The sequence below is a fragment of the Mustela lutreola genome, chromosome 3 (genome assembly GCF_030435805.1).
Source record: "Mustela lutreola isolate mMusLut2 chromosome 3, mMusLut2.pri, whole genome shotgun sequence".
NCBI lineage: Eukaryota > Metazoa > Chordata > Mammalia > Carnivora > Mustelidae > Mustela > Mustela lutreola.
In genome coordinates, this window is record NC_081292.1 from 142,245,381 (window position 1) to 142,269,177 (window position 23,797).

Consider the following 23,797-nt stretch of genomic DNA (forward strand, 5'->3'; position numbering starts at 1 on the left):
TCTGGATTCTTGTTCTTGCCTTTCCTGCTCCTGTCTACATTTCAAATTCTGCCCTTCTCCAAGATCCAGCTCAAAGGTCCACCCCACTCCAGGTCCAGCCCACTCTCGCCGTCCCCCACCACCAACCGCACCCCCCAAGCAGAGGGAGAGAATAGCTCCTTTGCTCCCAACTTTCAAGGCTCTTCTGAGAAGTTGTATGTACATGTTTTCTCTCTTCTCTGGGACGCACAGTCCTTGAGGGCGGATTCTTCTCTGTATGTGCACAGGCCCAGACTTGCAGTGAGTACATGTTCCCAGATTTTGCTGAATAATAATAAGTTTGGACATCGCTTGCCCTAATGATACCAGCCAGCATGGAGGGGGCACTTTGTCCTAGGCCAGCTCGGGATATTTAAATCACTATGGTTTTGTGATGTACAGCTTCCCTACCCGCTTTCCTCGTGACAGCTCCTTAAGGAAATGTTGGGTTCTTTATCAAAGACAGCAGAGGGGAAGGGGATGTGGGAGCATCTTATCTGTCTTCTGCCAAATAGGACAAGATTTACCACATTGCTCTGTTGGAACCCTAAAATTTCTCTGCACCAGAGAAAATAATTTTTTCCTACTGCAGCCCACGTAAGCCAGCTCAGCTTTTCAAGATGGACGTGCCCACAGCTAGAGGTCAAGATTAAATTACTTGCCAGCCATTGCGATGTATGTTTAGGCATGAGGTTTCCTACCCATATCCTAAGGGGGAAAAGATAGTGAGGTTAAGGCTAAGGCATCACCCAGCCAGTGCTGAGGGGCTGTGAAGATATTCCTTGCATGGGTCCATGGCCCATGAACAGAGGTAGATGGGTTCTCCTTGGACCTCAGGGGGGATTTCTTTGAAAAGGCCACATTGGTGGCTCTAACTGAAGTAAAGGGAAAAGTAGTTATTTAGGTAGAGACTTGGCGAGATGTGGATTTGGCTAAGAAGCTGCTTTTATTTTTTTTTATTTTTATTTTTAAAAACATTTTCTTCTTTGATTTCTCTTCTTTCCAACCTGTGCCCACTCCTCCATCCGCCCACACTGGGATTGAGGAAGTTCAGGGAAAAAACTGATTTTATCCTGAGATCTCTCTTGAAACAGACCTCTGACTAATAACAATGTCCACACAGATGCCAGCAATTATCTGGTTTGAGTAACTAAAGAGCAAGACAAAACAGATCTGGTTGCTAAACTACAAAAAATAATAATAAAGGCAACAGCAACAGGAACAGGTTTAGCTTTGCAACTGTTCAAGACTACGGTGTGAGGGGACATGTTAGGATTTCCTGAGAAATTTCCCACGTGGTGGTGTCAGGTGCAGGTCAGAATTACAGACGCGGCGAACCAAAGGCCTGTCCCCACGACGTGAGGTGCTATGGTGGCTTCACCTTTGCCCAGTCTGTGGACAGATCCAGTGTCTTTAGGGACTCCCAGTGGGTACCTAGCCCTCCTGGGCTTAAATGAAGTCACCTCCTTGTCTGCTGGGTGGAGGGCCGTTCTGCAGGCACCCCACCGCCATGTGTCCAGTCCTGGCACACAGCATTCTCCCATTCTGCCTTTCCACCGGCGGTGCCTTACCCCCGGAACACCCCTCCCCCCCCCCCCCGCCTCCCCTTCACCACAGATTCACGCCTGCTTGTCCTTCAGCTCTCCTCCTTAACTTCTCTGCAGCTGACTTCCCTCAGCCAACCTCACGCCTCCTTTGTGGCATTTCCTACAGCTGTCATTTGATCTTTCTTGCATGATTAACACCTACCTATCTTTTCTAGTAGACTGGAGATTTCTGGAGGCCCTGGAGTGATATGTGGGTGTATCTAGGGGACTTCTGCTGTGCCCAGTGTTAAGCCTTTTTTTGCTGTTGGACTATGAGGAGGGGGTAGGGGGTCCCATGGGGACGGCAGCTAGTTATCAGCTGGCGTGTAAGTATTTCAGTACTGCTAGAGCCCGTGCGTTCGTGGGTGTATCCTCAGCCCCTGACACAGGGTCTGCTACGGGGTGGGGGCTCAGTAAGCATCATTGACCAACTGTCCTCCCTCTCTGAGGTACCTTCAGGTGAATGATGTGCCCCTTGGAGACAATGCCCATGTCTTTCAAGTCTTCTTCCTCCAGGAGCAGCAGTCGCTTTCCTGTGATGTTGTTTTCCTTGAACAGGCTTGCATATATGCTCATCTCCGCTGAAGAGTCCCCTGAAGGGATCAGAAGGCAGAACAGCATTAGATGAAGTCCTGTCCAGAGCAAAGTTAACTGCATGAATTAAGAAGGGTAAGTTATTCCACTTGCCTTTTCTGACGAGCTGCTGAACCCAAAAATACTGTGAAAGAGAGGACATACATGGTTTTCAAGATTCACAAGTGCTCAGTGGCAAGCCGTCACAGTAAAACACACTTTCAGTCGATTAAAATAACTAATTTTGTACCGTAATTTTCTGACTCACCCACAAAGGGAGAACAAAAGACATTTGTTTTATGGTTTTAAAACTTTAAGCTTTCAAGGAGGAGAAAGCCCTCCTCGTGGAAGCCTTCGGACACTTAAGGGAATGTTGGTTTTCCTCCTTATTTGGGAAATTTTAAAAAAATTCTTTAAAAAGGCTCTTACTTATAATGATTTTTCTCTTCCCCTGCTGGTGGTCCCTGGGGTTGCCAAGGGGTACTGGTGTACCCGGGAACTGTATGAGGAACAGGGACTGCACAGCAGTGGACAGAAGGACTGGGCAGAATGTGCCCTTTGTTCTAGGCCTGGTCAGGAAGTAGCTGCGTGGCCCAAGACAAGTTACAGCTGGGAGCTTCCTGTGTAGAAAGAAGTTGGACCCAGTGACCCTCAGTCCTTAAATTTCCCTTGGCACGTGTTTACTGGTAGCCTCTCACATAGATGGAAGGGAGGCCAGACCCAGTCCCAGCAATTCTCTGGGGAGCCCTTGACCCTGGGATTTTATTTACATGGCTTGAAAACCATTCGACCTCAGAGCAAAGACTAAAAATAACTGTTAGAGCTTACTGCTTTTTTCCCCCCTCTCTCGCTGTGTCTCTCTCTGTCAAATAAGATCTATCTATCTTATCTACCTATCTATATATAAAATAAAAACTGGCCCATCTCAAATGAGATGGGCCAGCTTTGCAGCTGGAGATAAAGAGATTCTATCCAGGCCCATGAATAAAGGAGATCCTAAGTTGTTTTTCCTTGTTAAGCAGGGCCGGTGGGAACTTTACAGTCGATGAGGCCCGAGGAATGGGAAGAAGTAGAGGCAAGTGGCGCCAGGTTTTCTCACCCTGTACTATAAGCCAAAGAAGTTAGCTTGTATCAAAAGCAGTTTTACTTCACCAGAATGCCATAGGCAGGAAGGAGAACGCCCCAGTCCAGGAACCAGGTTGAGTTAAGTAAACAGACCTTCCCAAGAGTTTCTGGTAGTGAGCTTGCACGCTGTGGCCTCGGGTCTATTCCCTGGGCCGGGGACTTGCTAAGGCTGGCATTACCGCTGCTTTTCATATGCGGATACCTGAAGCATATACAGGGGACCTGGACGGACATAAGCCCCTGGGGTCTCTGATCAAGAATCCTCTGGACCTTTCACTAAAGAAACAGCGAGATGCAACAGCCTAAGAAGGATTGCCCCTCAGGGTTTCTACCCACATGTAAGGTCTAGAACTTCCTTTGGACTGAAATAATCTGTCCTTGTCCTCTGGCTCCAGCTGCAGAGAATGTCTGGGCGCTCATGGCCATTCCTCCTTGGGAAGGCCAGAGTAAAGATGGACCTGTCACTTCCAAACAGGCCTGAGGTAGGAAGGAAACCCAGTTCAGCAGAATCCCAGCTAGCACTGCCTTTACCAGATCTTTCTCAGCTGTGGTTCAAGTCCATCCCTGGTATTTTAGGAAAACTTAAGATCGATTTTTTTTTTTTTTTTCACATATGTTCACTTGGTATCCTGGATCACTCCTGTAACGTTGTCATTGGTATTCACGATCGTATTCTGGAATACCTTTCAGAGCAAATAGGGAGGTGGAATCCTCTTGTAAGATTTGAAGAGATACTTGCTTTGCTCTTGAGGCCTTATTTTAAATCATTACTGCATTAAAAATAGAAAAACAAGGAATTTGTCAACTTCTCCTAGTGCGACTTTCCTAAGGCCCAGACCCCTCTGGCTGCATTTGTGACTTGTGGACGAATGTCTGAACCACCTGCCCGGGGCCAAACTAGGCGTTAACAGAAGCCAGCTTACCACGTCGTCTTCAGTCCATGAGCCAATCTCAAAGGAGGGCAGCAGCTGCATGGGAAATATGAATGCAGTGAAAAACAAAAGCAATATTATCCTTGTCCTTTTGGTTTATCCCTTGTCTTCCCATCTTAGCTTTTGGCCGCTGCTCTGGCTGGGTTCCTCCTGCAGGTTACGTTCAATGGGAAGCCCCTTTCCTGACTTTATGGGGAATTTCGCAGTGCTTCAAGCATCGTGCCCACAGAAGCCAACCGCGGGCACCAGCTTCTTCTCTGTAACAACTCCTTGCCCTTGGTGAGCTGTGGCAGTGGGACCGTAGATCTTGAGAGTGTCCTCTCTTGGTACTTGGCACACACACCTCCCGCAACAGGCCTTGGCAGTTAAGGAGTTTCTGACGTTTGCCAGATACCAGAGCCTCCTTTGAAATTCCTAGTCAACATGGGGATCATATGATCATTAAGGAAAATTCCAAAGCAACCAACCCCTTGGTGATCAGATGACTTGCATGCTTCTTCTTACAGGAGAATTTCTAAGTGGTTAAGCAAATGACTTGCATTAACCAAATATTAGGACCCATGGATGAAAAAGGACAAGTGAGATGGGACTCTGTCCCAAGAAACCCAGGGTGCAGAGTTTGCTGTAATGAAAACTCAACTAACCTCCCTGTTAAGTGTAGACACGAAAGGCATCTCTGCAAAAGAACTTTAGCCTGCATCATTTTCAAAGCTAGAGAGCTTTTTGCTTGAATAGATGCCCATGGCCACAGCCTAAATGAGACATGCCTACATGATCTGAAAAAAACTGGTGTGTCCTGTGTCTTGCATGAAAAAATCTGCCACAGCCATTAGCCTTAACTAACTTACCTTACCAGAATGGTTGGATTTCTCATAACATGGCAGTGTCTTGCAACCTTTGTTAAAATATTTTTTTGTGAATGAGTTGAAAAAAGTTGAATTTGATTGCTTTTACTATTACTCTAAAAATCAGAGGGTGGGTGAGTTAATCCTTCTAATCTGCAAATATTTTGAACTCACATGCTCTAATCCCAGCTAGGAACAGTATGCCCCTCCCTCCCAGCAGCTTTTAATTTAATGGGGGTGAAACAAATATGGATTATAGATGGAGGAGTTCAAGGCTGCCTTCGTGCCGGTTCACTTGGTGCCCGGCAGTGCCTGCCATACGATCCTGGGTACATTTTTGTTGAACCATGTTGCTGAATGAATACGACTGCGAGGTACAGTAACTAAAATGCTCAATTCTCTGGTACAGAATTCAGTGCCTGTGGATTTACCAGGGAAAAGCGAGGGTTTCACAGACTAAAGTGGGGGGAACGGAAGGCAGGGTGGGTTGAGCTGGGTACTACAGGGCAAGGAACAGAGAAGTTACTCTGGGTGAGGAGAAGCAAGAAGTCGAAACAGTGGTGTAGGGGACAGGAAGGGAGGAAGGAAGGTGGGCACATTTGCCTTACCGGAGCACTGGATGTGATGGAGGATAAAGGAAAATACTTAACAGCTTTGCTTAAAATGCTTAAAATTCTCTCTGGCAGTGGTCAAAATCTCTAGGGAGCTAAGTAGATTATAAAAAAAAAAGAAAAAAGAAAAAGAACCCAAACCCGAAAGTTATAATATATTTGAATGCGTAGGGTTTGAATATTACGCTAAGTGGCAAGCATAGAAATCACTGCTATTCTGTATGTACCCAGGTGCCCTCGCTCCCTCAGGATTGCCCCTCTCCTCCTCTGAAATACTTGACATATGTTGGAATCGTCACAGGCACTCACCTGCTTCAAGGATGCAGAAAGGAAAATGACTTGAAGAAAATCTAAAACTGAATTTGATCACAGAAAATATATGACAGGTCTTACATCTTCACAGGGCAGCTGAATACAGCTGCAGAAACGTGTCATTCCCTTTGCCTATCACGGAAACCGATGTGAAATAAGGAACTTCTCTGAAGAGTTCGAGGACCAACAGACTGAGTTACAGAACTATTTCCCTGCATCAAGGTTAGCCGCTCTGGGGAGTGGGGGGATGTGTCGTGTTTTGTTTGTATACAGTCCCTGAATGGTGTGCTAAACAAAATAGGTAAATAAGTATTTCTTAAATAAAAGTTGTATGTCACTACTAATCAAAACTAATATATTTGGTTTTAGGGTCCAAAGGAGAAGGGAAGAGTTCTGAGAGTGGCTGAAGATGACTCCAAGAGGGAAAGGCATAGATTCGGTTTGCTAACCCCTCCGGCAGGACTCCTGCCCCAGGCTGGCAGAAATCAGTGAGGGGAAGGCAGGAGCCAGGCACTGCTTCAAGACGGTTTGAATTTGGGAAAACCAGGGGTAAGAGTTAATGATCTCCAGCCACATCGTGGTTTACCATTTCCTTTATGCTCTCTGTACCTTCTTAGCATGTGAGTGTCTGCTGTAGGGTGAGCTTTAAGATTTTCATTCTTTGGGGATTTTAAAAAAAAAAAAAACACCTCGTGACTGTCCCGTCACTCCACCGATTCGTTACTTACACCCAACTGATTTCAGGAGAGAAAATCTCATATTTGTGTGCATGTGTGTGACAGTGATGCCTTCCAAGGATGTTGGGAATCCAATCTAACAAAGATCGGATATACACAGCAACACATAACAAAGGGATTTACTGTCAAAACGTTTATTGCAAAATGGAGTCTTAAAACAAAGAAAAGCAGAGAAAAGTTCACATCAAAATGAAATGTATGACACCAACTTAGATTTCCGAATACATTGTGGACTCCGTGCTGGAATATCAAATTCCAACTACGAAATCAATATCTGAGTCGTCTTACCACACATGAGTGAAACGGAATCTTCCATACAAACATTATACACGATATTTGGCATAGGATTTGCTCAGAATAACATTGTAATTGAATAGTTGAGGAAAAAAGATTTTGTTAAAAAAAAAAAGTGATAATGCCATCCTCTATTCAAAGCGCACACTCAGTATAAATATTTTCTATTATTTAGTACAAAATTTGTTCAAAGAGTGCAAAAGCAGTTTGTGCAGTGTACTGTACCTGACGTTAAAAGATAAACTATTCTGCACATTATATAAAATAATTAAGGTAGGTGCTGAAAATGCTAGTTGTAAAGTCAGTAATCACATGCCCAAAAGCTCCCCGCCCCTCCTCAGGTCACAGAATGCAATTCGGCTGAGCCCGAGGGGAACCCTGCTAGCTCTCGGCTTCCCTGGTGCACACTCGTTTTCCATGGCAGAAATGCTACTATTTGCAGGCTATGCCACAATCTAGAGAACAGACCAGATTCTTCTCTCTGGCCAGGCTTAAAGCCAGAACAGGTAAACAGCCTGACTCCAAAGCCGCAAAAGGTGCCTGATTATAGAAAAATGATGCCCTATTACGAACGTGGTGTGGTGAGACACTGCTGGTTGTTAACAGGCCCGCAACGAGTCTAGTGTTAGCAAAAACCCAAAAAAGTATCAATGTTGAACTCCGAATAGCTTTTCTAATGAGCTTGTACGAAACGCTCCCTACTCCAGAGAGCGCGCCGAGGACTGAAGTTCTGTACATCCCAGAGAAGTCACGCCAGCTCTCTGCCGCACCTCTCCTCCCATTCCTTGACTTTAATGGGGATCCGTTTTGAATAGCTCAGCGGTTGCTTAGGTCTAACAAATCTGCTGCCTGTTAGAAATCACTGGCTGAACGCTGGCCCTCAGCCTTTCCAGAGCATCCCAAACAAGGGTACTCTATGCCTTCAACCCCTTCCCCTGGGTTAAGTATAAAATATTAAAATGTGATTTTCCTTCAACAGAAGGCCCTTTTAAATTAACCTGACTGCTCTGCAGGACTGAAGCTTCCTCAGGGATGTGTTTCTGTTTTATTTATTTTGGGTTAGTGTGATAGAGGAGAGTGAGCCCCTCCCCTAGGTACATTTTGCTGTTTTATGACGTTTCCACCAGGGGAAAGAAACCATTTTTCCACAAGTGGGGATTTAAGATAAATGTCGCCAACCTATATAATTCAGATTGTACAGTAGCTGTCATTTTGAAACTGCGTCTTTTGAGTCGAGCAAGTTTGTTTAGGGGCAGGGTGGGGGGGGGATGAGTTGGAGAACTGAAACTCAGGGTTAGCAAGTTTCTCAGTGGGGGGAGGGGCACTGCTGTTGGTACTGTGGGTGGAGTCCTTCACTGGGTGGAGCTGCCCAGGGGTGCTGGGCACTCAACCACACCCCTGGTCCCTGTGAGGACCCAAACTCTGCCCCAGCACTTGCAAACACCATTAGGGGTCCCAGATGAGAGTGGCCGGCAGGATGTTCTCAAATTCTGTATGATCGGCTTTCTGAATACAGAAAAAAAGACTAGTTATATTCTCAGTTGTAGGACTCTGACGATATTACCACAGAGTTTCAATTATTATTTTGAATCTCTCAATTTCTTAGGGTTTCTTTATTCTCTTTATAAATGTACGTTCTTGTAAGTCAGGTAATTGGAAATACATCCAGCAGCAAGAATTTGCCATTTCAAAAACTGATCTGAAAAGTGAATTAGAGGCAGCACAATTAACATCGTCTTTAGAAATTCTATGTAATAAACAGTTCTTTTAAGAAGTGATAAAACTAATAATAGAGTCTAAAGATCTTCTAAATCATCTTTACAGATAGAGTGAGACCACTTTAAAATTCTGTTTATAGGATTCAGATTTTAGGGATGTTCAAACCCACAGAAAGACACTGATTTGGAACAAGAGAGTAAAATAATGCCATGTGGTAGTTACAGTAGAATTCCAAGTGGAGAACAATTTTAAGCTTCTCACTGAAGCTTTCAATTCTGCTGTATCCTAAACCAATGAGGTTTCTTTTTGGTAGAGTACTGAGCTACAGCCATCCTGGGGGATACTGGTGAGGAAAGTGACAGCACTTGAGAGATTTTACTCTCAAGTTTTTACTTCAAGGTTTTACTGTGAGTAAGTATTGAAAATTAAGTATTGAAAATTCGTGGCATTTCGGTACTTCTGAAGAAGTATTTGTTATAGTCTTCTTTCATCTCAATTTTTTTATTGTTAAAAAAATTTTTTTATTGGGAACTATTACCTCATTAATGGTAAAACCTTAGTCTGAGTATAGCATCCTATTACCTTTCTCTTTTGCCCTAATTGGCTACTTTCATGAAGGCACCGAAATTTTATGTGTAATTATAATAGGCTTATATGTAAATGAAGAAAAATGTCAGTTTCCTTCTATTCCTATCTATTTATGTGTTCTAATTTTGTTGACGATGATTCTTAACTGAGAGGGTTTACATTCTTACGTGAAGTGCACAGATCCCAAAATTCACAGAGATCCTCTTACCAGTGCAGCCTTCTCTGCCCACACTGTCCACTCTGTGGCACTCCCCCATGTGTCATCCTCTTTCCCCGCTCCCCTTCTCAGCATGCACTTGTCAACCGTTTACGTACTAATAAGGCATTTGTTTTGTTTATGTCAGGCTCTGCGGACATGGATGTCCTGTAGTGCAAGCATGGCCCCCTTGCTGTGCCCTGGAACTTGTTCCAGGCACAGACAGGGGCCTCAGTGAGTATCCGTGGAACAGATGACTTTCTCTTTACCCCAAAAGATGGGCAAGAGGCTTTTAAACTGCTTCCTCTTTGGTTCTCTCCTTCAGGTTGCTGGACCACAGTGACTCCGATGTGCCCTGAAGTCAAGAGTTGAAAACCAGCCCTCTGCCCTGCTTCCAGAGGTTCTGCTTGAGGGCCTCAGCTTGAGGGAGGGAGCACTGCTCTGCTGAGCATAGCCAGGATGCCTTTACGTGTTCGTGCCTGGGCACCGCCAGCACCGCTCGTGGTGCTACCATGTAGGCTCCTAGGGCACCCATCTTCTAGGGGAAAGGTCTGCCTATCCGTTGTTTTTACCTAGTCTGTGGGTGGTGGAAGAGTCTGCCGATTCCTCAGCTGCGTAGTCTTCAAAGAGCAACAGATTAAATTTGTTTATATGGTTTACATTCTAGGAGTGTTCTCTTCTACCTTTCCTGCAAGCCATTCACTTTAACTTCCATTTCCTGTGACTCAACAAGCATGACTTGAGATTGATGTTTAGTTCTCCAGGTTACTGTAACTACTTATTTTTTTTTTAGCAACTTTTCGCTGGCTAACACTGACTGACCACTTGCTATGGGCCTGGTACTGTGTTCATAAAACACACACACTGTGTTACATACATTATTTCACTTAATCCTCACAACAGTCCTTTGAAGTGGGTCCTGTTATTATTCCCATGTCAAAAATGAACAGACACACAGAGGCTAAATAATTTTTAACAGATTGCACAGCCGTTTTAAATCCTAATTTGACTCCAGATTCTTCTCTTTATCACTCTGGTATATAGGCTATGCTACATTTCACACCCAGAACATTTTAATGGTTATTTTTCTCCAAACAAAGCTGGCACAGCGTACTGATCATTCTGTGATATTTTTCAGCTGTTAATAGGGATTAGAAGCATGTCATGTTTCAAATTTTGAGAAGCTTTTTATGACTGAATATACTTGGAAATAGTATTAGATAATATCTGTGATGATATACTTTCTTAAATTTCCCATAAAAAGAACCATCAGAAGTATTTTAGTGTAATAGTCAAATGAATGGCACTTTTTTCCAATACAGGCTGAAAAAAAAGTTTTTGTGCCTTGGCCTTTCTGTGTGTGTGTGTGTGTGTGTGTGTGTGTACACACACACACACAGTGTTTTGTAGTTTTTTTTTTAATCAGTGTTTTATAGTTTAAACAAACTTTGACAAATATAACATTCTGAGACTATTACTCTGGCGAACTAGGTTTTCGGAGAGACACCTACATTTACTTCTGTTTAACACTGGCATGGCTGAGTCAGGGTTAAAAGAAAAAAAAAAAAAAAGACCACTCTGGAAGGCTGGATTTGATATAAAAAGGACCCTTCATCCTATACTTCTGACTCAGTAAGTATAACTTATCCTTGCCATTGCTTTCATAATCTTTAGTTCCCTCTTTAAAACCTCTCTACATATATCTAGAACCCACGATGCTCCTTTCCCACTGGGGGTGCAGAGCGGGTCTGTGTCCCCACTTGATATCAGCTTGCAAGCAGCCCTTTAAGACCATCTCTTTCTCCTTTTAGAAACTAAGCCTCAGATGACAGTGTTGTTCAGAAGCTTCCAGGGCTAGCACTGGTATGAAAGCCTGCAACATCTGCTGTTGGCTTCAAATGAGAGTATTTCTTCTTCCAGTGTATTACTGAGAACATTTCTCAGGTTTTACTGTGAGTAGTTGTGCCATTAAGTATTGAAAATTCGTGGCATTTCGGTATTTCTGAAGAAGTATTTGTTATAGTCTTCTTTCATCTCAATTTTTTTAATTGTTAGATTTTGTAGTCATTATCAATTATTTCTGACAGTGCAGTGTATTGCCATAAGAAAAAAAAATTGTAGTGTGTTACAGGAAAATCAGTGTCAGAGAAGAATTAGGAGGTAAGAGTGCTTTTTCAAAATGTAAGTCTTCTTAAGCAATTAAATAAATGAAATCAAATCAAATACAAACATTAAAGTATTTGTTTAAAAAAAAGCTACAATGTAATTAGTTAAAACTACTATATTGTAATAAAATCACAGATTTCTATAATCAGGCACCACATTTGCTGACTCATTAAATATACCTTTCTGCTTTAATTCCCCCACTAACCCCCCATTTTTCTGTAAGCAGGGGAAAAAAAAAAAAGTAAAATCATTCAAGAAATGACTGTCATAGAAATGTGATTGGCCTAAAAATTCAGTGCTCAGTTTTCTACTTCCTTACTGGTTTTTGTACAGGCTGAGATAGCAAGTTTCTTTCATTTTCCCACACATTTTCCATTTTATTATTTTGCTTTCTGCTTTCATTCACTATTATTATCCATGTCATTATCCTCATCACCGTCATCATCATCATCATCGTCACCTTCTGACAAGTCAAAATCACTGAACCCCAGGGCCATGTTGACCTTCTTCCCCCTTCTCTTAGATGTGGTTTTGGAAGAATTCTGCTTGGCTTGCATGTTTATCTGCATCCCAGAATGCAGCACAGCTCCTGCTTTGTTCATTGAGAAGATATCCCCAAAGCCCATCAGCATCATGGCCTGCAGACTTTGGTTCATGCCATGGCCCTCCCCGTTACTTGCTGCTGTGATCTGACATGACATCTCTGCACTGTTTGACTCCTCTGTCTTAGATTCAAAGTAAGACTCCTCAGACATTCTTGCAGCAAGAGGCAAGAGAAGCTATCATGAGGGAAGAAAGGACAGAAGTAAAAAGAGAAATTAGGACCAATTTAAATAAAGCAAACAGATACCACAAAATTAGTGGGTGCTGCACAGAAGGTAAATGATTAGTGAAACAAATGAATGTAGGGAATTACTAGAGAATTTATTTAATGGCACGTTTGGCTTCAGCGTATTTGCCGTAATTTATAAATGACAGAGTAAATCACAACCAAAAGTTTGCAAAGCATCACAACAGGCCAAATTTCACATGGGAAGGAAGTTCCGAGTTTTAAGCTCTCATTTCACTTGAAAGTAGTTTTGAGGACTGCGCTTAATTTTTCCCAATTTCACTTTCACGGAGACATTTAGCTAACTATTAAATTAAAAAAGAAATTAAGTAGAGATTAAATCTCAAGTAAAAAAAAAAAAAAAATCAAGAAACCTTGTACCAAAGAATAAAGCTTAGAGGAAGCATGAGAACAGTTCGGTAGTCAATACCCTTCTACGGAAATCTAGGCCATTAATCTCCCTTTTTATCTAGATTACTATCTGAATCTAAACTAAAAACAAGTCTAGAATTCACTGGTTTCCATTATAATTTATTACAGCCAGATGTAATACTGGTTATTCAACTTATGACATAGTTCATTTGTGAACAAATTCTAGATGTCTCTAATACTTAAGTATAAATAAGTATGTAAATACAGATGACAACTGGGAGGAGAGGAAATTAGTATTAATTTAAACTGTTACCTTTTGCTTTATTCTCTAAGCGTCCTTTTAGCAGAATTTGTTTTCTAGGAATTGCCCCTCTCACATCTATTTTCTACCTTATATAATTATTTTGAACAGCTAACCTGTTCCCATAAGTGTTGATCATATTTCAGAGCTAGAACTGGCATGATCTAAAAAGGGTTACTACCTCTTCTTTTGAGGAATAAGCAATTGAGGCTTATATTTTTGGTGTTGCTTAAATATTGGTAACTTTATGATTAAAAATGTACAAGTAACATATGGGGTAAGTAACCGTAACATCCTGGATGTAAGTACACATTTTAAGGCCAATTTCCTAATTTTTAAACTGGAGTTTTCAGGGGGGGGGGTTGTTTTTGTTTTTGTTTTTTGAAGTGATCTCTACACCGACTGTGGGGCTTGAACTCATGACCCCGAGATCAAGAGTGGCATCCTCCTCCAACTGCGCCAACCAGGCGCCCCCTGGAGTTGAGCTTTTAAAAAAAGTTATCTTACTCTATTAGGAAAAGATTGCCAGAGTTGTTAGCTCATGAAGAATTTCACATGCTTCAGCTAAAAAGTACCAGTTATATGGAAGAAAAGAATTGCTTTAGCTCCTTTAACACCGGAAACAGGATATTACTTTCCTTGCAGTCAAACTTCCCAGCTTTTCAGATTTGTTTTCAATTGTTAGATTTTCTTAGGGAGCACTTTCTTCCTGATTTATTTTATTATTTCATGGGTCCTTCCTCACATTATGTTAAGTTCTCAACACAGATGTCTCTCAAATAAGTTTTTATTTTGAATAGCAATAAAATTTCTACATCAAGCTATAACAATCATTAAAAAAAAACCACTGTCCGAAATTTTGTAGGGAGAATTCATCTGCCCAGATGATTTCAACTAGTTTTTTAATTTCAGGAAGGAAAACAGCATCCTTCCTTGAAATAAATCCAATAATTCCATCTTTTATGAAGTTACATAAATGTTAAACTTTCATAATTAAGATGAGGCTACATATATACAGGAAGACTAAGCCTCCAGCTACTTCCTTTTAAAAAGGCTTATTTTATCTTTCTCTCAGAAACCTCATTTAAAGTCAACTAGAAACTGATGTAAGGATGAAAGAAAATACCTACTTAGAAAACACCTGAGCACAAACTTTCTTTCCTTCAGAAATACCAGCTCTAAGCAGAAGAGACATTAAAAGCAAATACTGTAAGAAAGAAAACTTAGCCCTCAAAGGTTAAAAAAAAAAAGTGGGGAAGAAAATCTCTGAGATCATGCTTCATGCTGTCCATTGTTAGATGGTAGCCTTCGGAGCAGTTCCTTTACAGAAAGTTTTCTGGAGTTAAAATGCAAGCATACAACCTACTGAGCACTCCTATGGTTTCATTATTTATTACACAACTATGTTACTAAGAGCAATAGTGTGTGCAAGGCAGCCCATGATTTCTTAGCAAAACTAATGCCAATAAACCAAAGAAAGATTCTAAGGCAGACTGTAATAGGTAGTTTAGAGTATTTTTCTGACAATGCTACATTTAGAAGGAGTCAAGACATGCAGTGCTTTAGAGCTTAAGATTTCAATGTACTTAAAAAAAAAAAAAAAAAAAAAAAAAAACCACCTCTGAGCCTTGAGAAGACCACCACAGTCCTGCCTCTCCTCAGCTGGGGAAGAAACTTGGGGGAGAAGCCGTGCTCCTCACAGACCCTGAGGGCGATGCTTTCTGAGTCCGCCAGTTGGGACCAATTCAACCAGAACAGGAGACTTCCCTCCACTTCCTTCTTGAGAGGCAAGTTAAATTCACTGAACTTATAAATTGTGATACCTTTTAATGTCCCATGGCAGTTTTGTGTAGCAATTCAGTCCTTACTTTGGAAATCCCTGCACAGCCAAAGTCATTTTGGGAAAAAGTTAAATCTGATAATAAACAGTTAACTTCACTGTGTTTTCGTTTTGTGGATATCAGGTTGCTTCTCCACATGAATTGGAAAAGGAGGCAAAACTATTTTATTCTTTAGACACTGGAAAATACTTTGCAACTGGGCACTGGCTGCTTAATGAAGATTAAGGCTTTTAAAAATAGGAAAGCTTTTTAAAGATCACCAAGTGAAGGGCATTTAAGTATCTTTTTTGTGTGACCGCCACAGCAACTATCAAAAATGAATTTAAAATACATAACAAGTTTACCTCTAATCTCACCATTACTTGTGATTTGAAAGTGGACAAAACTCCCCATTAAAAACCCTGAAAAAACCAATGATAAACTTAATTCCTAAAATGATAAATCATTCAAAATAGGGAAGAATCCTAAAAATTTGATTAGACTTTAATATATCATGGCAAGATGTAGGCACAAGCTCAATATATACCTAGTGAATTCCTTAAAAAGAATTTTTATTTTCCTTTCAGCAGAAGACTTGGAAGAAAACCAAGGTATTTCCTAAGTGTAGTAAATACTGGAGGCTTGTCTCAAGGGAAGTCTTTTTCCAATCTTTTGCTGCCATGATTAGAACACTAAATCAAGCAAGGAATATTAATGCTTGTCACTTATATGTCACTAAATTTGCTTTTTTTTAGGAGGAAGATTTGGTTAAGTTCTGCCACATCAAAACTCTTAGACAGCTAGCTGCCTCAGCGTTAAGTTTATTAATTACTGATGGACTCCATGGAGTTAATCAGCCTTTAGGCACACGCTCTGGGGATCTAACAGATGGTATGAAAATACACTGCATTTTATTTTTCTAATCCTATCGTACAAACACACGGACAATAACAGTTCTAACAGAAATGGGCTAAGCTTTTCTTTTACATTTCTGGCCTTTTGTTAATTGAAATTAGATCTGTGTGCTACTTGAGTGTAAATGCAGCCCCTTTCCCATGCAGGCAGGAGGCAGGAAGTGAGAAGGTGGCAGTGGGGAGGGGGCCAGGGGAGGGCGGCCATGCTGCCCCGCTAGGCTATAGCTTCTAAGTGGGGGGACTGAGCCACCCTGTTGGGAGCACTCACCGGGGTGTTGGACTGCTCTGTCAGCTTTTGCTCCCACATCCTCAGACGTCTTTCCCGTTCTTTGAGCTCCTGCTCTTTACAGCTGAGGTCCCGTTCGAGTTTCTTCAGCCTCTCGAGAGTTGCCTCAATTTCGCACCTGCATGGGGATGACTGGTTTAAGTCTCAGCTTTGCACCACGAGTTACTGAACACTTAGTGGCTCATCAGAATGCTTAATGTAAAACGTTAACATTTGCACTTTTATTTTTCACCAGTTTTGAGATGTAGTGGACCTCTGTCACTGCAGAAGTTTCAGGTGTAGAGCAGACTAGTTTGACTTACATATACTGTGAAACGATGACGCTGTAGATTCCGTGAGCGTCCATCATCTCATACAGAGAAAGCAAAAAAAGAAAAATATTCTTGTGACCAGACTCTTAAGATTGACTCTCTAAACAACTGTCACGTGTATACTATATAAGACTGCAGTCATCATGCTGTACGTTACATTCCTTGGACTTAACGGATCTCGTGACTAGAAGTCACAAGACCACCTTCCTCCTATATGCTCCCCCTTCAATGGCTGGTGACTGGAAATCTGATCCTTTTTCTCTGTGAGGTTGGGAAAACTCGAGCTTCGAAACCAAACTTCTCTTCTTCAGAGAAGAAGAGATCTGTGGCATCCTGCAAAAACAGGGGATTTCTAGTTTGGGAAAAGAAGTTCAAGAGACTTCCTTACCGAAGCACCGAAGACCCACCCACCGTAGAGCCTGAGCTGCAGGGCTGCACCTGGTTTAGCTACTCAGTGAACGCTGACATTCACATAGCCCTTTGCAGCTTGGAAAGCACTATCACACAGCATCTCATCTTATTCTTGTAACAACCCCGAGAAACAGGCACTAACAGAGATGGGGAAAATGATACTCAGGTTAGGCGACCCTCATCACTTCGCCAGTAAATGCACGTTCGCCGGTTCCCTGGCTGGGCACCTCAGTCGGCAGATTAACTGACCCAGTTTCCTCAGCCGTAGGGGGTGATGATTATCTTACATCAGGGTTCCCCACTTGCCTGATCCTACCTGGGCAGCTTGTTAATAAATATACAACAAAAAACACAGATTCCAAGGACCACTTCTTTAGAGCTCAGGATTCAATCGGGCTGGGTGGGGCCCCAGGAATTTCCATTACTTAATAAAAGACTGAGGTAACTTTTATAACCAGGCAAGTGTGGGCCAAATGAACTCTAAGAGCCTTTCGAAGTCTAATCATTTTTTTTTGGAAGTTCCCTCTTTAGTCTCTATAGGCCGACCACGCTCACCCCTTAGAGCATGTCCAGTTCTAGGAACCCTCCTTTGTAGGAAGTGAACTGTTGACCTCGCTGAGCACAAGCTGTCTTCTTCCTTCAGAGCTGTCACAGTGTGTAAGTCTCAGTTACGCTCTGAGAGCTGGAAGTTCCTTCCCTTGGCTTTCCGAAAGGCCTGGAAGCAGCTGACGGCTGGAGGGCAGCTGGTGCCATGGAGACAGACCCACTGCTCCAGGGCATGAGGCTGGGGGGACCCTGACTGGAAGGTACCGCGCCAGACCGAAGTTAGTGGGTACATGTAACCCAAATCTGCTTTTTTAGCTCCAGGGAAGATTAGAATATATGGCCATCTTATTCCAACGCCCTTGTGGATGGGAACTAAATGGAAACCAAAAAGCTGTGGGCATTAACTGGCAAGATCCAACACAGGGAACAGCTACTGAGGGGGGTCTGACCTGGGCCTGGCACTTTGCCTCCCTGATTGTCTGAAAGGCACACCTCAGAGCCAGGGAGGTAGCAGTGAGCGTAAAAGCATCGGCTGTCAACACCCAGCCCTTTCCCTGGTGCCATTTGAAAACAACAGAACTACAGAAGTAGAGTCACACTACATACCCTGAAGAAAGGCACTAAATCAGCAATCTTTCAGAACCGTGACTGTCCTAAAATCCACATTTTATACTTCTGGGTATTTCTGACAAGAATATTATGCACATTCACAGATGAGTTTCTGTTTATTTTCCAAATGGAGGACTGAGAGAGAAGAATCACTGTGGAAAACCTTAGGTAAAACTTCTGTAACAAAGGAAGGAAGGATGAGCCCCCTGGCCGAGAAAAGGAGAGGGTCAGAGGGTGACAGGAGGAGGCAGCAGAGCCTGGTGCACTCCGGGGCAGAGGGCCAGGCAGGGTCTTCTGTCTGCAGTGCTCTGCCTGGCCACCCGCACCCCTGCCAGAGAGACGGAGCGTGCTCAGGCTCTGTTTGATCAGGGTCCTCGGCCAACACATTTGAGTTCACTCGGAATTTAAGCCAAGTTTCAGCTCTGGGAGCCGACTGTGATTTTGAGCCCTTCTGGAAAACAACTGTTAAGTAAGCTGAAAGCTGGGACAGGAAAAACCAAACACTGACTAAAATGTGCTTCCTCAACCCTCTCTTCAGGCTCAGCGCCTCCAGCACCAGCTCCCCTGGGCAGCCTGCATCGGCAGGGAGTGTTGGATGCCAAGCAAACCTCAGGAGGGCAATGTGACAGCTGTCCCCTTATGGTTCCCTGGTTGCCCAGGCATTGTTTTGCGTCAAATGCATCTGTTGATGTACCTATATTGCCTTCTATAAGTAAGTAAAAGCATTTTAGTTGATAAAAAATATTTTTTCTTAACCCAGATTCAACTGAGGTTGACTTCCTCTAGTATCAGTTTTCCATATGCCAAAAGCAGGGAACGAACTGCAATTACCTTTAGAGGTCAATTTGTAAAAACAGCCATATTAGATAGGACGATAAATAGATAATATGTATAGTAGTGTTATATATAAAATGATTTGTGCAGTTATCCAAATCGTAGATTACATTTTTGGATCTGTTTTTTGTTTTTAAGGCATGCCACAGTGAGAATGTTCTGATCACCAAGGAGGAATACAACCAGCAAATACTCTGCCAAGAGCCCCAGCTCTGAATGCGCCGTCCCAGCACCACATAGCTCGCTTAGTACGGATTACCACAGGTCTGTCGACAGTCACATGAGGCCATGAAAATTGCAAACATGACCAACAGGGTGACACACTTCCTGTTCATAATACTCACCGCTGTTATTGCTAATAAGTCAGTAAAAGGAGCAAGAAGCTAAAAGGTAAGATGAAGAGATGACTTTCCTAGCATCTGTTAGGTCAAAAGAGAAAACATAGCTTAGGTGGCTTTTAATAACCTAGTTTAAAAAACAGCTTTAAGAAGAATAATTTAATTCTCTAGACAGGGTATCTCATTGGGTCTATGTGTGAGGAAACTGTACCAGAAAGCGAGCGTTTGCCAGAAACACCAGATTTCCTACACAAGCTTTTGACTCTAGTCACATGGTTTCTGACACCAGACAAAAGTCAGGGGAAAGAGAACAGTCTGGATGTGTCATTCCTAGAAGTATCCAGTTGATCTGACAAAGCATTTAATTCTTTCCGGTATGTGGCACAGAGTGGGATAGATGGTTTGCCTTAATCATGACCTAAACAGTCATGCTCTGTCGTATTTCTCTTCATTCAAAGGAGTCGAGTCAAGTGAACTCTTCGTGCTAATGAGTGGAAAGCTTGGCCCTGGCCACAGGTCCGGGAACAGCGCTGCACAGACTGTGTGCCACGGCGGGCCTATGGGACCATACCAAATGGGTACCAGCCCCGGCTCTGTCTTACATGGAGTGTTTTGAGACAGGTGACCCAACCTGTCCAGACCCTAGATTGTGCATCTGTGATAAAAGTTCGGATTGCCATGTGGATTATACAGGATGATCCAGATAACAGTACAAGTGTCTGGTAAGAGTATAATGAATGACAGCTGTGTGTGTTGTTATTCTAATTAATGTTAGTATTATTATCTCCTATGTTTTTAACCAGTTGCCAGGTTCACTTAGAACAGCCCTGTGACTTCTCAGACTGGTTTAATGGTTCAAGTAAAGAGAGGTGTTCCCTCACCAGCTCTCAGGATTAACTAGTTCCTAAGAGATGGCCAAGGAGGAAGCCAGCGAGGCAACTGTTGGCTTTTTTCTAAAATACATTAATGTTATTTTCCTCAGCTTTTCATTGTGAAGCATTTAAAAAATGTATTATTCAACTTCCAGGTTTGTAGGACAGAAAGCTATCCAAAGAGAAACCACTCTCTTGTAATTTCATTATCCAGTGGGAACACTGGCCTTTTGATACTGTCCTCTACGTGCACATACCATATACACGTAACATGTTTATTTTACCAAAAAAATGGAATCATTCCAGTCATACTGGACCCTCGTCTCTATTTTTAAATCATCTGTCAGGTCCGTATTATCACGAATGGCTCCACCTATTCTGTATATGGAGCTATCATCAGTTTTTAAAACCATAAAACCCACAAAAACCCAAAAATCTTTTATTGCACTTTATGCCATTTTCATTTGCATTTCTAGATGGCGCCGGGCTAGTAAGCGGGTGTCCATACATTCTTGTACAACCTTTCCATTTATTTTCCTAGGAATAAAATGGTAGTGCTGGTGGGGTCTGAAAGGTAGTATTTTCACCAGCAACATATTAGAAAGCGTATAATGCTGGATATTTTCATAATGTATATCTTTGCCAGTCTGAGAAATGAATTATGTTCTCTTACAGTTACTGGACTAGTGAGTGAGGTTAACTGTTTTTCCTATGTTTATTGGCCATTTGATTCCACCTTTTGTGAAATGCCTTTCATGTCCTTTAGAATGAGATTATAATTAAAATGTTATTTTAAAGACAGCAACTCTGTCTACTATAGTGGTTTTCAAAGTGTGATCTGGGGACCCATGAGAGCTTTTCAAAGGATTCAAAAGGTTAAACTGGTTTTCAGAATAACATTAAGACATGATGTGCCTTTTCTACTCTCATTCTCTCACAAGTATACAGACTTCCAGAGGCATGATAAGTGGCAAAGCCGCTGGCTGAACGTAGAGGCAGGATGTATTGTTTCTTAAATGAATCAATAACTACATATTTATGCTTTTTTCCCCATTCTCATTTTGAGTGTGGTAAATGTTGACAGATATAATTTATTGAAACAAAAGCTCTGTGTAGCTCTCACTAATTTTTCAGACTGTGATGGAGTCCTGAGACCAAAAACTTTTAGACCTGCTGAGCTACTTACTGTACAGGGGGAAATAGATTGTACAGCAGTTTATGGTGGGTATTGCTTTTGACCATATGCAGCTTCTACATTTTTATATAGAAAACTCCTCCCTATATTCTGATACACAGTATCTGAGACACTGTACCTCAAGGATATCAATAGTAAGGTTAAAATCCCACCGGTCTTTTGGAGAACAGACCAAACAGCATCTCCTCAGGAAATCCTTTTATTACCTTGTCTGACTAGATGAGATTTCATGGTTGTATAGTCTCAGATATCCAGTACTTCTCTGTCATCACACATATCAAAATAGTCATGAAATGTCACTTGTATATTTATATATCATAGTTTACATTAGACACTCAGATCCGTGCTGGGCTGTTCTGCTCATCGCCACAGCACAGCCCAAGAACCTGGTGCTCCAGCAGAGGTTCCGGGACCACCTGAGTGAATGAACGTCAGAAGCACACTTGGCATAGTCAACAGATTAGCTTACATATTTCTATTCCCTTGTGTGATACCATAATGTCTTTTAGTATTATTATCACTGTACTGTTTCCTGCCCCTAGTATTTATTGAGCCACTGCTGTGTTCAAGGCACATTCTAGATGCTGCGGGTGTAGTAACGAGCATAAGAAAGAGAAATTATCTGACCTTTTTACATTTCAGCCAGCAAGACACAGATTAAACAACCAACTACGGTTGCTCATTCACTCCAACAGTAGTTGCGGCTCTGAAGGAGATGGTCCCAGGGCACATAAAGTGGAACCTCATCCATCTCGGGGCGGAAACACTTCCTTAAAGACATGTTATTTCAGTGGCTATCTGATGAATAGGAGCCCGGTTGGATGTGGGTGTCAGGAGTGGTATGCCGCTGAAAGGGATGACTTTTATATAGAAGAAAATGCATTTGCAAGGACTCTGATCGAGGAAGAAATACACAACTGTTGAGGGACCAGAAGCCAGAGATTAAGAGGCAGAACTATATGATCTTAAGGTAAGATTGCTGAGGTCAGAATACAGAGGGTCTCCTGAGTCTCGTGAAGGGTTGGCCTTTGTATAGAGTAATCCCTGACACGGATTTAAAAGAGGAGTCATGTGTTAGACTTGCACTGGCCTCTTCCTGCAGGAAACAGTATTATTACATGCTTTGTTAATTATTTAAGTCCAGAACAAAACCCATCATACCTACACTCAAGCAGACAGTATGACTTTTGTTTCCCTAAAAAAAAAAAATTCATTTAACTCACTGGTCCTGGATAGAGATTTCAAAAGTATAAAAATAAATCAGATTATTGTGAAACGCAAACAGAAAGCCCAAGGAAATGTCTAGTAACAGGAGTAACCACCACCATCATTTCCAGAGTGCATGCAGTATTCACCGGGCAACAGCAGGTGGCGTAAGGCGTCGTGTTACCGCTGTGGCTCTCCGGAGCAGAGATAAGTTACTTAAATCTCTGCTGAGTCAGGGAGGAATAATGTCAGCTCCCAAACATGCTATTTATATTCCTGCAGCACGTGACCTGGCTCAACGGTCGCATCCCAGGCTTGCTTCTTCCACTCACACAATACAATTCTCTCATTACTGAGTTTGTTTTACACTTGACAAAATTTAATAGGATTTATAGCATCAAAAGTTTTCTTTTAAAAGTGTTTTTATAGTCTGCCTACCCCCTCCATCAACAGATACAGCCCTCTGCAAATCCCTGGGCAAACAGTATTTTTATTTCCACTGGAGAGACGCCAAGACTGCCTAACACAGAGCGTGTGGTACAGAGAAATGTCTGGTGACTGTCTTTTGTCTCAGAAGATGTGATTTCAATATTCTTTCCAAATACTGAGATGTATGATAAAGCAACAAGCTTTGAAGATTGCTGTTTTGTTTACATATGAATGGGAGGCCTTATTAGATGTCCAAAAAAATTGAGCATAAAAAGCAAACAAAACTCTGTGCTTAGAAGTCAGTACTGTCCTCAAGTTCACTGGTTCTCTTCTGCAGTGAAGCTGGTCACAGTCCTTCAAAGCCGGAGACCATGACTCAGAACGGGGCTTACTCACCTCCACTCTGCCTTGTTGTGCAGGAATGAGTTACACTGGTCGGGAAGGTTCGTGTCATTTGACATGGACTCCAGAATCGAAATGATTTGCTTAAAAGATGGCCGTTTCTGAGGAAGAGAAAAGAATCACTCGTTGGGACTTAAAGTAAGTCTTTTTTTTTTTTTTTTTTTTTTTTTTAAGATTTTATTTATTTATTTATTTGACAGAGAGAGAGATCACAAGTAGGCGGAGAGTCAGGCAGAGAGAGAGAGAGAGAGAAGCAGGCTCCCGCTGAGCAAAGAGCCCGATGCGGGGCTCGATCCCAGGACCCTGAGATCATGACCTGAGCCGAAGGCAGCGGCTTAATCCACTGAGCCACCCAGGCGCCCCTAAAGTAAGTCTTGAAGAGAAAATCCATAAACACAACAATAAGCTGGACGCACAACA

The 23,797-nt window shown here is 42.3% G+C and overlaps 1 protein-coding gene across 5 annotated transcripts in view; it reads right to left on the bottom strand.

Moving 5' to 3' along the window:
* Nucleotides 1-23,797, bottom strand: part of MAP3K20 (mitogen-activated protein kinase kinase kinase 20) — a 179,032-nt gene that overhangs the window by 30,227 nt on the left and 125,008 nt on the right. For 4 of the 5 annotated variants that reach the window (XM_059167018.1, XM_059167015.1, XM_059167016.1 and 1 more), the window contains 5 exons: nt 23,372-23,478; nt 16,207-16,342; nt 4,226-4,270; nt 2,292-2,322; nt 2,058-2,197 (listed from right to left, as the gene is read on the bottom strand). In XM_059167018.1, coding sequence (XP_059023001.1) covers nt 2,058-2,197; nt 2,292-2,322; nt 4,226-4,270; nt 16,207-16,342; nt 23,372-23,478 — 459 coding nt within the window. Of the gene's footprint in view, nt 1-2,057; nt 2,198-2,291; nt 2,323-4,225; nt 4,271-12,098; nt 12,482-16,206; nt 16,343-23,371; nt 23,479-23,797 lie in introns of those variants that run through there. The other variant, XM_059167019.1, reaches the window with a different exon arrangement.